Source organism: Lactuca serriola, chromosome 4 (assembly GCF_051521515.1).
Source record: "Lactuca serriola cultivar US96UC23 chromosome 4, Lser_US96UC23_V15, whole genome shotgun sequence".
Lineage (NCBI taxonomy): Eukaryota > Viridiplantae > Streptophyta > Magnoliopsida > Asterales > Asteraceae > Lactuca > Lactuca serriola.
This window is the reverse complement of record NC_136411.1, coordinates 362,271,656-362,284,806: the sequence shown is the minus strand read 5'-3', so window position 1 is coordinate 362,284,806 and position 13,151 is coordinate 362,271,656. Positions and strand designations below refer to the sequence as shown.

At 35.8% G+C, this 13,151-nt stretch overlaps 1 protein-coding gene and 1 long non-coding RNA gene across 3 annotated transcripts; one reads left to right on the top strand and one right to left on the bottom strand.

Annotated features, from left to right (window-relative positions):
* Positions 1-2,428: 2,428 nt before the first annotated feature.
* LOC145097641 (uncharacterized) lies at positions 2,429-9,123 on the bottom strand. Its single transcript, XR_013704443.1, has 2 exons — positions 8,732-9,123; positions 2,429-3,345 (listed from the first exon to the last, which is right to left on the bottom strand). It is a non-coding gene; the product is annotated as an uncharacterized LOC145097641 (long non-coding RNA).
* On the top strand, positions 7,418-8,551 carry RTNLB13 (Reticulan like protein B13). 2 transcript variants are annotated; one of them, XM_079035256.1, is made up of 4 exons: positions 7,430-7,688; positions 7,776-7,989; positions 8,059-8,270; positions 8,355-8,551. In XM_079035256.1, the coding sequence occupies exons 1-4, from the start codon at positions 7,607-7,609 to the stop codon at positions 8,549-8,551; spliced, it is 705 nt and encodes a 234-aa protein (XP_078891382.1). In that variant the 5' UTR covers positions 7,430-7,606. The 2 variants fall into 2 exon arrangements, with proteins under 2 accessions (XP_078891381.1, XP_078891382.1); XM_079035255.1 differs by having other exon boundaries at positions 7,418-7,989.
* Positions 9,124-13,151: the final 4,028 nt, after the last annotated feature.

The following is a 13,151-nucleotide window of genomic DNA, read 5'->3' as shown; positions in this document are numbered from 1 at the left end:
GGTGTCGCTATTTCATCGCTATCGCTACGTAGCATATAGATGGGTTGTCGCTATTTCCTCGCTATCGCTATCGATAACCTTTTTAGCAGACATATTCCATCTTAGCGTCCTCCAGCCCCAATGTCTATACAAAGGATTGTGTATGGGCAATATTGAAACTGTCCTTTCCGGTACTATTGGTGTTGTATTTTTTGCAATATGGAACCAATCTACAACGATGACGCCTTTATCCAAATCTAGGGCATAGATTCTCGAAAGTTTGTCTTTAAGTGGAACATTTCCAAGCTAGATCCATACAGAACTTAACATTCTTTCCATTGCCAACTTTGATGTTATATAAATCTTGTAGGTTTACCCCTTTTGAGTGGAGTTGTCTAATGGCTTGAACAAAGCCCTTGAGAATGCAAAGCAGCTTCAACTTGATGAAGGTATGCATTTGGGCCATGTATAGCTTTTGATCACACAAACCCAAAGAGTTTATTCTACTAAAATAATGTCCACCTTCATGTAAACAAAAGAGCTCTATTGAAGGAAAAAAAAAAAAAAAAAAAAAAAAAAAAAAAAAAAAAAAAAACTCCCACTCCAAAACCATCCACTTCTTACTCGACATAATCGTTTTCCGGTTAACCTAGTGAAATCGAGCCCTTAAACACTCTAACAACTTCAAAACCGAGTTTGGCACCTTAAAACTAGACATGTGGTAAATACTAAAACTTCCCAGCATCTCTTTCAATAAGGTAAGTCTCCCACGTACTGAAAGCATCTTTTTTCTTTCTAACAATTCAAAACAAATTTGTCCACAACCGGTTTCCATGAAGCAATATGATTCATGTTTTTACCCACCATAACTCCAAGGTAGATAAAGGGAGTCGCGTACCAAAGGAACACGAACCAAAGGAACACGAACAATGATTTAGGGTTGTAGACGAACCAAAGGAACACGAACAATGACTTGTTTATGTTTGTTCGTTTAAGTTAACGAAACAAACGAACAAGTTTTCTTGTTACTGTTCGTACGTTTAACAAATTATATTGTTCGTGTTTGTTCGTTTATGTTCATAAACATACTAAACAAACATAAACGAACACAGACAAACAAACACAATTGAACATACACGAACATAAATAAACATATAAAATAGCAATGTCATAAAAAACAATTGAACATATACGAACATAAATAAACTTAAACGAACGAACGTAAACGAACATAAACGAACATATACTATAGTAATGTCATAAAAAACAATTTAGCATATATGAATATAAATAAACTTAAACGAACGAACGTAAACAAATGTCATAAATAAACATATAATATAGTAACGTCATAAAAAAAAATTGAACATAAACTTAAACAAACGAACGTAAACGAACAACATAAACGAATGTTCACGAACATAAATTAATGAACGAAATCATTATTCATATTCGTTCGTTTGAATAAACGAATGGAAATTTGTATTCATGTTCGTTTATTTGTTAAATAAACAAACATAAATGAACTCCCGTCGAACGGTTCACGAACAGTCCGTTGAACGTTCAGTTCGTTTACAAACCTAAACTGACCCCTAACCTAAATAACTTACTTTTTGTAAGTTAATTTTCAGCCCTTACACCGAATGAAAACATATTTGAATACGTAGGATTCGTCCCGCATTCTCCAAATTCTAATCACAAAGTGTAATAAAATCATCAGCGTAAAAAATTGAGAGATTTCCAAATTAGAATCTCTTATATGAATCCCATGAAAAGCATTACCTAAAGTAGCATCTTGAATACTACGTTCAACCCTTCCATGGCTATAATAAACGAAAAAGGAGGTAGCAGATCGCCTTGGCAAAGACCTTGTTCAACAACAAACTCGTCGACTGTTGACTAGAACAGAAGCTCTAGAAGAAGATAGAGCCGCTATGATCAATTTCTGAAGTTATGTTTTGGTTGGAACTTGGATATCAATTTATTTGTAAATTTTATATAATTAAATGGGTTTCTTACTAATTTATACATATATTAACTGATATTTTTTTTGTAACAAATTCAAGCATGTATGCATAAGTCGTTAAATGATCCACTTTCGATTGTATAATTAAATGAAAACACTCATTTTTATAAATAAGTCATTAACTTCGAAAAAATAAAGGTTTCAAATCATATATAAGAAAAATAGAAGAATTGTCAAACAAAATGATTGTGCAGAACTTAAAGGTGTATAAAAAAGTATAGTATTATTATTAGACGGTAGGTTGTGGGTGATGAGTTTCCCTCACTTTTTTCTGCCATGTCATTTTTTTCCTTATTTTTCTTTCCCTCACCTAAACCCAAGAAATGGATGGAAAGCTTTCCTTACTATTTGTTTCTTTATTTTTTTAAATAAAGTTAATACATTTTTATCATTTATAATTTTTAAATTAATAATAAACATAAATTTTAATTGAAAAGAAAATGCATTTCATTAATTAAAATAAAAAGTTACAATAAACCTAAGATTTAAAAAAGTAGAATATTAAAAAAGAAAACACAAACAAACCAACAACCACCTCTGGAAAATATTTTTTCATAATTTTTTATCTTTTCTTCATCAAGAGCTCGAGAGCCGGTCCCGAGAGATGGTCGGTGTTCTCCATCAAGAACTTCATATCCTCCATTTCTTGTCTCTCCGCATGCTCCTTCTTCTTTTTCTTTGTCGAACGTCAAACGTTCAGCGAAATTAAGATTATATCGATCAAACGACGCTGTTATTTTCCACATTTCATCAAAGTTCATGCTGAAATCCGATGCACCCGAAGAAATCTCTTTTCCCTTCCTCTTTGTTTTGTCCTTACCCATCGGTCGGACAATTTCTTCTAGCTCGAGTTCGTCCTCATTTAAATATAGACCGACCCGAGCATCGGAGGATGTTGTGTAACCACCACAAGAGCCCGTTTTCGTTCGCTTTGATTGTTGTATTCAAAAAATAAATTTTTGCTCATATTTTTTCCACCTAGGACTTTTAACCAATATTTTCCAACAATCGTGCCACTTGAATGGTTTTCTGACTTCCTTAAGGTAAAATTGCAAAGCTTCTTGAAGTATTTATTCGTCGTCTTGGCCGCTTCTTCTTTGGGTTTTTAGGTTGTTATACAACACGTTTATTTTTGAAACCACCCTTGCTATTTCTCGAAACTTCGAATTCATTTGGTGTTTCGTACGTTAGTCGCCACCTTCTCCTTGCTCCTCCCGAAACCGGTCTAAAATGCAAAGCCAAAAATGATCTCCCAGGTGTGCATTTCCCGTCTTCGAATCCTCATAAATGTCAACCCAAGCTTTTACCAAAACTAGCTCTTCTTGTGCAAGCCATGGTATCTGTAACACCCCGTTTTAAATAGAATAATTAAATGGTTAGTGGGGTGTTGGTTTTAGGAAGTCAAATGGCAAGAATTGAATCTCCAGGGGTTAAAGTGTAATTTTGGGACTTAATTTGTAAAGATTTTCATAAGTCAAGGAGTGTTTGGTATTATTTGGGCTAAATATGTAAAGATTCATGGAAGCAGGGACTAAAGGCTAAGTTTTGGACTTGGATTATAAGATTTTAAGAAGGTGGGGTGTGACTGGTAAATTTTGGATTCATTTTGAAAAGAATATTACAAGAAGGGACCAAATGCGTTATTATGGAAACTTGTTCAAGGGATCAAGTATTTAACCTCTTCATCCGTCACTTTCTAAACCTTAACCCTAATCTCTATAGGAGCCATCACCCTTATACCTCCCTCTCATCTTCAACCGGCCGCCACCATCCTTTCCCCCCGACTAGCTTGCTGCTCCGACCAACTAAGACCCCCAACGACGTCTGCCATGACCGGAGATACCGAAGGCCGATGGGTGAACCGGGAACGAAGCTGCTATGGTCGTTTTCGGTGGAGGTGCGACCACCACAGTCAAAGACCAAGACCGCCGATTGTGCTGCTGCTCTGTTGATCGGTGAAACCACGGACGGCGAAACCAACATTCTCATTTCTTTTCCGACTCGTAGCTGATGCCACCATCTCTCTCTCTCCTCTCTTATTTCGTTTTGCCGCTGTTGTTATCACCTCTAGCCGCTACGGTTGCTACTAGTGTTGTTGCGTCCCGACGTCATCCGCCGCTAATGGCCACTGCTGCTGCCGTTTTCTTGGGCTGCTGTCGTCGCCACCCACCGCAGGTGGGAGTTGGATTTATTTTTCTTGAGCAAATAGGATGAGTGTGCGGGTTGTGTTGCTCGTGTTCGGGTGCTGTGATGGTATAAGGCTGCCGGAGTATCCATTGGCCGGAGATCCGAAGAAAAAAAATCCACTGCCACCTCCGACCACCACATGCCGCCTCAGTGCGACGTTGTATGTGTGTGTTATTTACGTGAGTGTGTGTGTGTATTTGTGTATTTTTGTAAAAGTGTAATAGTGTCGGTAATCAATAGAAAACTTGAAACCACCACCGTAAGGTGGTGGCTGCCGCCACCGGTCGTCGTGTCGGGTGGCGGTGTGCTTTGATTGCGTTTGAACCTCGTTTGGGGGATGTTTGGACAATGTGGGACCAATGGAACCCTAATGGGCCCAACGAAACTCTAGTGGGCCCAATGGAACCCTAATGGGCTAATAAGGCCCAATGTGACCTAAAAGCCCAACCAATGGACTAATGAACTAATATTGGGTTGGAAAACCCTAACTTGTGGAAATTGATCGGGCACACACACGGGAATTATTTAATAAACTTGAAATATTAAATAATAATCATTGACAAATTTCATGTGAAAACCCTAATTTTAGGATTATGGGCTTGGACTTATCGGGACTCATATTTGGGCCATCGGAATGGAATCGTGTATTCAGCCCAATCACACCATATGACTTATTTAGTAAAGTGAGGGACTTAATGGATTAAGGCCTTAATGGGTTAAGTGAGAAACACTTAACTCTAATTGTCATTTTGTGTGAAACCTTAATTTCACTTGGGCTTTGTGTTGGGCCTTTCCATTGGGCTTTGGTAATTGGATTATTAATGGACCATCCCAGAATGATCATATGGACTAGAATATGTTGATGGGCTTTAGGGTAAGGCCCATATGAGTAGTTAGGCCCAATTTTCCATAGATGGGCCATAGTCGAGGCCTTTATAATTATTTGATATTGGGCCATAGGAATACCAAGAGTTTGGACTAGAATAATTGAATGGGCCTTAAGGAAAGACCATGTGGAGGTCTGGGCCCAATTTGGAAAATCGGGCCACATGTTGGGCTTTGGCCCATTACTTGACTTTTGGGCCTTTAGAGTGTGAGTTGGACCTTGGGCTTGGAACCCAATTATTAATTGGGTGTTGTTTGATGTTGGCAGTTCGGAAATCTGTCAACCAGCAGCTGGAGTTTCATCTGCGAGACTTCAGCAGTACCATGTGAGTTATCATCACTATACTCAAGGGTCTAAGACACCAAGGTCGGCCCTTTGGATTGTTATCTGGTTATGTTATGCTGGTATGATCTGTTAGATCGGTATCCTAGAGGGTAGGATAATATTATGTGGTATGTGCTATGATCTGTTAGATCGGTATCCTAAAGGGTAGGATAATATTATATAATATAATATGTGGTATGATCTGTTAGATCAGTATCCTGGTAGATAGGATAGTATTATGTGCTATGTGGTATGATCCGATAGATCGGTTGTTGTCTATAGACTGTTATGTGATTATCTGTTATATATATGTGCACATATTTGTTTGGCGGTTGAGGCTTATCTGCTTTGTGCGAAGGCCAATAGACCTAGGCATTCTAACCTGTTGGTTGTGGGCCGTGAGTATTCCATCCCGATGATGATTGGACTCATAGTATGTGGGCATTCCAACCTGTTGGTTGTGGGCCTAGGGCATTCCATCCCGAGGATGATTGGACCCATAATATGTTGGCATTCCAACCTGTTGGTTGTGGGTCGGGGGTATTCCAACCCGATGGTTGACTGGACCCTTAGTATGCTGTTTATGATTATATGTGTATTGTTGTGGGTATGGATATTTTGGGGGAACTCACTAAGCTTTGTGCTTATGTTTTAGTTTATTGTTTCAGGTGCTTCAGATGACTTGGCAAGGCGAAGGTGTGACCGTACACATCCCTGTGTTTTGGACTTATGGTTTCTGGAATACTCTAATATTAAATTATTTTGAAAACGTATGTAATAACTAATGGCTTTTGGATGTTTGAAAAAGTGTTAAATTGGCTTGAATTTTACAGGTGTTACAGTATCGGCCTTTGTCTTCCTGGTTGTGTGACACCCTCGTGCGTTTGTTGTTTTCCTTTGCGTCGTTGTGGGGATGGTGTGGGTTGAGTTTCGCGAACCATCTCTTCTTCCTAGTCATCCAACTCATCGACAAGTTGGAATTGTTATTGGGTTTGAGTTTGAGTTTGAGTTTGGGTTTGGGTTTGGGGTTAGGTTTGGATTTGAGGTTGATTTGGTGAATGTTGATCGATATAAACACCAAAGTTTGAAAACATTTGCGGAGTAACATTTGGAACTTGGACCAGGTAATATTATCTAACATTTTGATATTAAAATTGTAGTGGAGATTGAATGTGAGTATTAAGTTGGGGACGATAAACTCCTTGTGATGATGAATCGATATCAAAAATGTTTCGAGTAGGGGTACTTGAACTCTAAACATGAGTTTTTTTTTTCTTTTATCGGTTTGATTGTCGGGATTTTTTTTTTTTGAAGAAAATAGAGAGAAATTAATTGGAGGCAAATGGATATAGGTATTTATAGAGGTTGTAGAGGGGTAAAAGAAATTAAATTTTCAATGATACAGCCGTTGGAAAAAAAATTATTGTTTTTTAACGGTTGTATTCAAAATAATAATAATAATGATAAATTAAATCTTCTCATCCAATCACCGGTGGAGCTAGAATGCGGCAACCCTTCCCCTTGGCTTCTTCCCGCGCAACGCTACCCGCAGCCACAATGCGGTGTTCGGCGGAGCGGAACGCCCCGGGCCTCCTTCCCGCACTGGCTCCTTCCAGCCTTACTAGGGTAAAGTAATGTGCATTTTCTCGCATAGTTTAACTTTATAATCGTTCAAACAATTTAAATGTAATAGACTCGTTAGATACTTGAATCGAATCCATTCAATACTCGAAATCGATTTAATCTATTTCAAGTCGAGCTTAGCTTGCGCTCAAACTATTCGAATATATTATTGATCAAAACTCAAATATTAAAATACTTGGTTCATGAAAATGTAACCTTAATAGACCTTAGTTAAATTATGTTTTTTTTTTCTTTTCATTTATATGTATATAACTCTTTAGCTATGATTTGTGAATTTTCCAAATCCAACCAACCGTTTACACTATGAAACCTCGGCGAGCCCCGTCGATTTTGAAAGATAAGAACGAAAAAGAATAAAATCATCAGAAGAAGTATCGTTGGTGTGCATGAATGTCCTCCACGTATTACCCTATGTCTGCCACGTGTTATCTTCCTATGACACCTAGGCACTCTAGTTCTTCCCTTTTCATCTGCCTCTCTTCCATTCAGAATACAACCGAAGAAAGCTTCTACCTTCTCCACGATACACAACTCAGAAATCGCTCCAACAATCTACGAAAATGGCAGAACCAACACACGATCCTCCTTCATCATCGGAAATGTCTGAAACAACAACACACCCTCATTCTCATTCATCAACAGGTCTCTCTCTCTCTCTCTCTCTCTCTCTCTCTCTCTCTCTCTCTCTCTCTCTCTCCACGCACGTATTTAATCAATTAATTAATACAGACGAATTGCATCAAGATCATGGTAATTACTCCATGAAAGACGTAATAATGTGGAGGAAAAAGCGAGTTAGTTTAGGGGTGGTGGCCACCGCGACGGTGTTATGGGTGGTGATGGAAGTTTACGGCTTCAATTTCATCACCGTCGCTTCATGGATCGGCATCTTTCTTGTTTCATCTCTTTTCACTTGGGCTAATATTTATAAGCTCATTTACAAGTAAGTCATTTCATCGAACACTTGGCGTTCATGGATTTTCCACTTATAATTCTATTGGTTATTCCACAGAGAGGAGCCGAGTATGTCGGGGCTAGGGATATCAGAGAAGACAGTCACCGGAATTGCAAACTGGATAAGGGTTTCCGGCGAAGAGGCGATGAGGTGGGTGTTTAAAGTTGGTGCTCAAAGCGAGTGGTATGTTTTTGCTGCGGCGGTTGTTGGACTGTGGCTACTTTCCGTCATTGGCAGTTGTTCAGACCTACTTACTCTTCTATACATAGGTATGTAGCGATTTACCTTATGCCCACCAACTGTTTGATTTATTGTCGTGGGATAATGATGATATGAGTTGGAGTTGTGTGCAGGAACTATGGTGGGTATGAGTGCGCCTGTGATTTGGATGAAATATGATGATAAGATAAGGGAGCATGGGGAGAGGTTGCAGATGCAGAGTATGAAATTCTACAGTACGATGAAGAAGAATGTGCAGAATCTAATGGATAAAGTCAAAGACAAAGTCAACTCACCAACAAAGGAGATGAAGGAGAAGAAAGTTGAATAGAACTATCATGATTTATGACGATTGTATTTGTCTAGTATGTTAAGGTGTCGATGTTTTGAAATAATGTTGATGTAAATATATATAGTTCTTTATAAGGGTCCATATCTATTTTCATTGGCAAAACTAGATTACATGTTTTATTCACGTTTATGAATTTGAGGTGTATTAAAGATTATGTACCTTTGTCATTGAGGCATTTCATCGAACAGGTTGCTTGCGTCTTTGAGACTTTCTTCACACCAAGAAAACGAATCTCGATCAGATCTCCGATTTCTAACTAGTTGTGTTGGATTCTGTTGTTATATACACACGAAATTCGAGCAAAGTTCAGGATTATTATATCAGAAATTGCTCGAACTCAAAGTCGCTGCATCTCGAAGAACACTATTGACGAATCTTGTGATGATTAATCCAGGAAGATGCATGTGTGAAAGCGTTTCTGTTTTAGAATTTGCGAAGTAAACTGATTGAAAAACCAGAGTCCCTAACGAGTAGACTAGCGTGTGTGCGCGTTAAAATGGAGTTCAGTTTCAACTTCATTGATAATCATTTTTGTTTTGATTTTTATATGTTTAGAAAGAGGAGACTTTTTTTTACCAAATAAAAATAAAAATTGTATTTTTTAATGTGACTGTTCTTGTACTTGAACCGATATAACTGAAATGCGTCTCCTTTTATTCACAAAGGACCAATATAACTAAAATGCGTCTTGTTTTATTCACAAAGGATGATGATGACAAAACGAAACCCAAATGGAAACACATATCGGTAGATGGAAAAGAGACATAAGGAAGATCAAAATGGTCAACGGGACTGAAAGTGGAAAATATTAAAAGAAGTGTGACCGTCTATAATAAAAAATAAGTAGTAAGATGAAAAAATGGACAAAAGGAAGGCAAAAATGAACAAAAGAAACTTAAAGTGATAAATATTATAAGACATGTGGCACACACGAAGAACGATAGACACATGTCCTAATAAGGATGTCAACAGGGGCAAACGGGACAATCCCCCACCCACCCCCGTAATTTCCAGCCTCGCCACCCCCGCTCCCGCCCTAATTGATTGTGATTTTTTTTATTTGGCTAAAAGAAGTTATTTTTTTTGGTTTAAAGAAACTATTTTTTGAGTTAAAAATACTTATTTACCGGGATGAGCAAATGAACTGACCTGGGAACCGAACTTGATGGAAAATAGGAACCGAACCGCTAGTTCTATAGCTTTCGGTTCCTACCGGTACTTTTTGCCGTGTCTTCAATGTTGGAAACAGTCATCGATATATAGCAACATATAATTCTAGTTTTTGTCGGTTTACCGGTTTTTTCCGGTTCTCCTGGTTCCCGGTTCCAAAACTCCACAAAAATATTGTCCCGGTTCCGGCCCGGCCGGTTTCATCGGGTTCTGGCCAGTTCCTCGATCCATATGTTCACCCCTACTTATTTATAACATAATTTTACATGTAAAAACAAATATGTTATCACATCTCAAAAACGTTATACTGACAATTTAAAAACGTGTATTTTTATTGATTTTTGGAAGTTCAAAATCATTATATATATATATATATATATATATATATATATATATATATATATATATATATATATATATACACACACACACACACGGGGCCCCCATTAGGTGTTCAGAATGAGACTGCCTACCCCCGTCCCTGCTTTCGAAATTAAAACGGAGGTCAACCTTTCTTCTGTCCCTGATTTTTTTAACAAATACCCCCATATAGGATCGGTGTCCCACAAAAAATTTTTAACATCCCTATGTCACAATTGACCCCACCTAAAGCCAGCACAAAGGAACGAAGAGGGAAAGAAAAAGAAAATGTGATTCACATAAAAACGGAACTAAAAAGAGACAGAGAGACAAAAGAAAACCAAAAATAATGTCAAGGATTAAATATAACAAACAAAATAGTTGAGAAAAAAAAAACTATAAAAAAAAAAAAGGAAAGCAAAGGACTAAATAGCACAAGCAATAAAATATTGGTGGCTAATATGAATGACCAACAAGTATACTGTAACAACCATGTCTATTAATATAATATAGTAATAGTAATATTTACTACATGATATTTTTATTTATAAAGTATTCTCTAATTAAATTCCAATTCTATATAAGTGTATATAATGTCACAAATTCATTTGATTTCTGATAATTGACTATTTTATAAACTTAAATTATATATATATATATATATATATATATATATATATATATATATATATATATATAAAATTTAAAATTTGTGACATACCTAAAATTTAAATGAACCACCTTAATATTTTTGATAAAAAAAAAATATATAATTCAGATTTTTAAAGCTCACATGTTGTACTTTAATAACTCAATATTTTTTAAACTATAATCTAATATTCATCGCCCAATACAAGTTAAACTAAAAAATAACAATAATAATAAACATGAACCACAAATCAGCAAGGTTGTTTCACAGCACATGACACTTCGACCCTTCACAGTCGTTGATCCAATTTTGCCTATGGGTTGTTGCAACCGCCGATAAATTATTCTACATTGTTAACTTTATGTGCATTAAATAAAATATGTGGAATTTCTATTTTCAATTCCATGAACATTAAATTCATTGTGGGCCACAATCATGAATTAATGATAGTAATAAAGTTCAATGTAGGCCCTAGGTTTAATTGCATTCTATTACTGTTGTTTTTTTTGTTTAAATTATTGTTTGTTAATATTTATTTCATAAACATCAAAGCTATTGAATGTTGGGTAATACTATTTTTTTCACTTTTCTTATTGTTCCATGATTCCACAATAAGATTTTTATTGTTTCAAACTTTCAATGTTATAAAGTATTACTAATGATATAAGTTTGACGATATATCAAGATATAAGACATTGTTGGGTACAATTGTAAGATTTTTGTTTTTTGATACATTTCGACTCGATTCAAATCCACGACTAGTATTTTTGATTTTTATTTAAATTTTCTATCAGTTTTATTAAAATAGTAAACTTAGTGGTTTTACATTCTAGGCTTGCCACTCTCTCTCTCTCTTGCTCTCTCTCTCTCTCTCTCTCTCTCTATATATATATATATATATATATATATATATATATATATATATATATATATATATATATATATATATATTGTTGAATTATAAGTGTTAATATTACAAACTTATAATTATATCCTTTCTAAGTATCCTTTTGTTAATAATTGATTATTCATTTGTTTATATATATTGCTTGTATATATTAATGTTTTGTGTAGGAGGATATATCTTGAACATTTTGTGAATCTATTTGACTGAAATAGTAGTATATTAATATATATATATATATATATATATATATATATATATATATATATATATATTGTTGAATTATAAGTGTTAATATTAAAAACTTATAATTATATCCTTTCTAAGTATCCTTTTGTTAATAATTGATTATTCATTTGTTTATATATATTGCTTGTATGTATTAATGTTTTGTGTAGGAGGATATATCTTGAACATTTTGTGAATCTATTTGACTGAAATAGTAGTATATTAAAATGGTGTAACACGCGAATCTATTTGGATACTTGATGACCCTTATAGTTTGTATATCATATATATTTGATTATGTATGAGAGTGTGAAAGATATACGAGTCTATCCTCTTCTCTGTTCATATCGTCTTCATCTATTCATAGAGTCTTGTTCTTACTTCGATTCTTGTTTTGATTCATGTAGTTGTATGAGAGTAGATTAGATGAGAGAATCTGTAGTGAGGTTTATCTGTAATGAGAGGAGTGATTTGTAAAGAGGTTTTGTTATGTAAGTATACTTGAAAACCTTCTGGTTCTTAATAAATAAGAACTGTTGATGCTGTGATTTCTTGTGTTCAAGTTTCTTTTGATGGTATCAGAGCGTGGTTACGTTGGTTCGTGATCTGTTGTCATCTAGATCAAGTTAGGGTTTAGATCGAGTTAGGGTTTCAGGTCGTTTAGCTTAGATCGATTTAGGGTTTCAGATCTTCGATCTATATCTGGTTCTGATTTGGTTTATTCTTCATTTGGTGTTCGTTAGATCTAAACAGATCTAGGGTTTGTTTAGATCTGTTTAGATCATAAAATTGTGAAGAAATCGTCAACCTGATTGTTCTCTTGTCACGTCTTAAGAGTAAACGATCAAGATAGTAGTAAACGTTTAGGGTTAACATTGTGTTAATCTTAACGGTCAACATTATCTTGACGGTCAACATTAAGACTGTGCAAACAAGGTACTAAATCAGGTTGGTTCTGGCATTTGAATGCCCGTTTCGGTGTTCAGCGGTGAATCTGTGTTTCAGATTCATCGGAACTACATTGCTGCTTGCTGAGCTTGTTTTTTGAGGATCACTGTAAGTTTCGCACGCTTTCTAGTCTTTAACTCTTGATAGATCAGTTTCTTTCCTTCTGATCTTAGTGTTCTTATCTGGGATTCTAGAAATTGTTGTAGAAAGTGTGATTGTTCTTTTTTTGGTTTGGTTTTCTGAACATATTTGATTTCTTGATTGGTTATTTGTTTGATCATGGGTGATACACCACCAGAATCATCTAGTAAAACTGATGT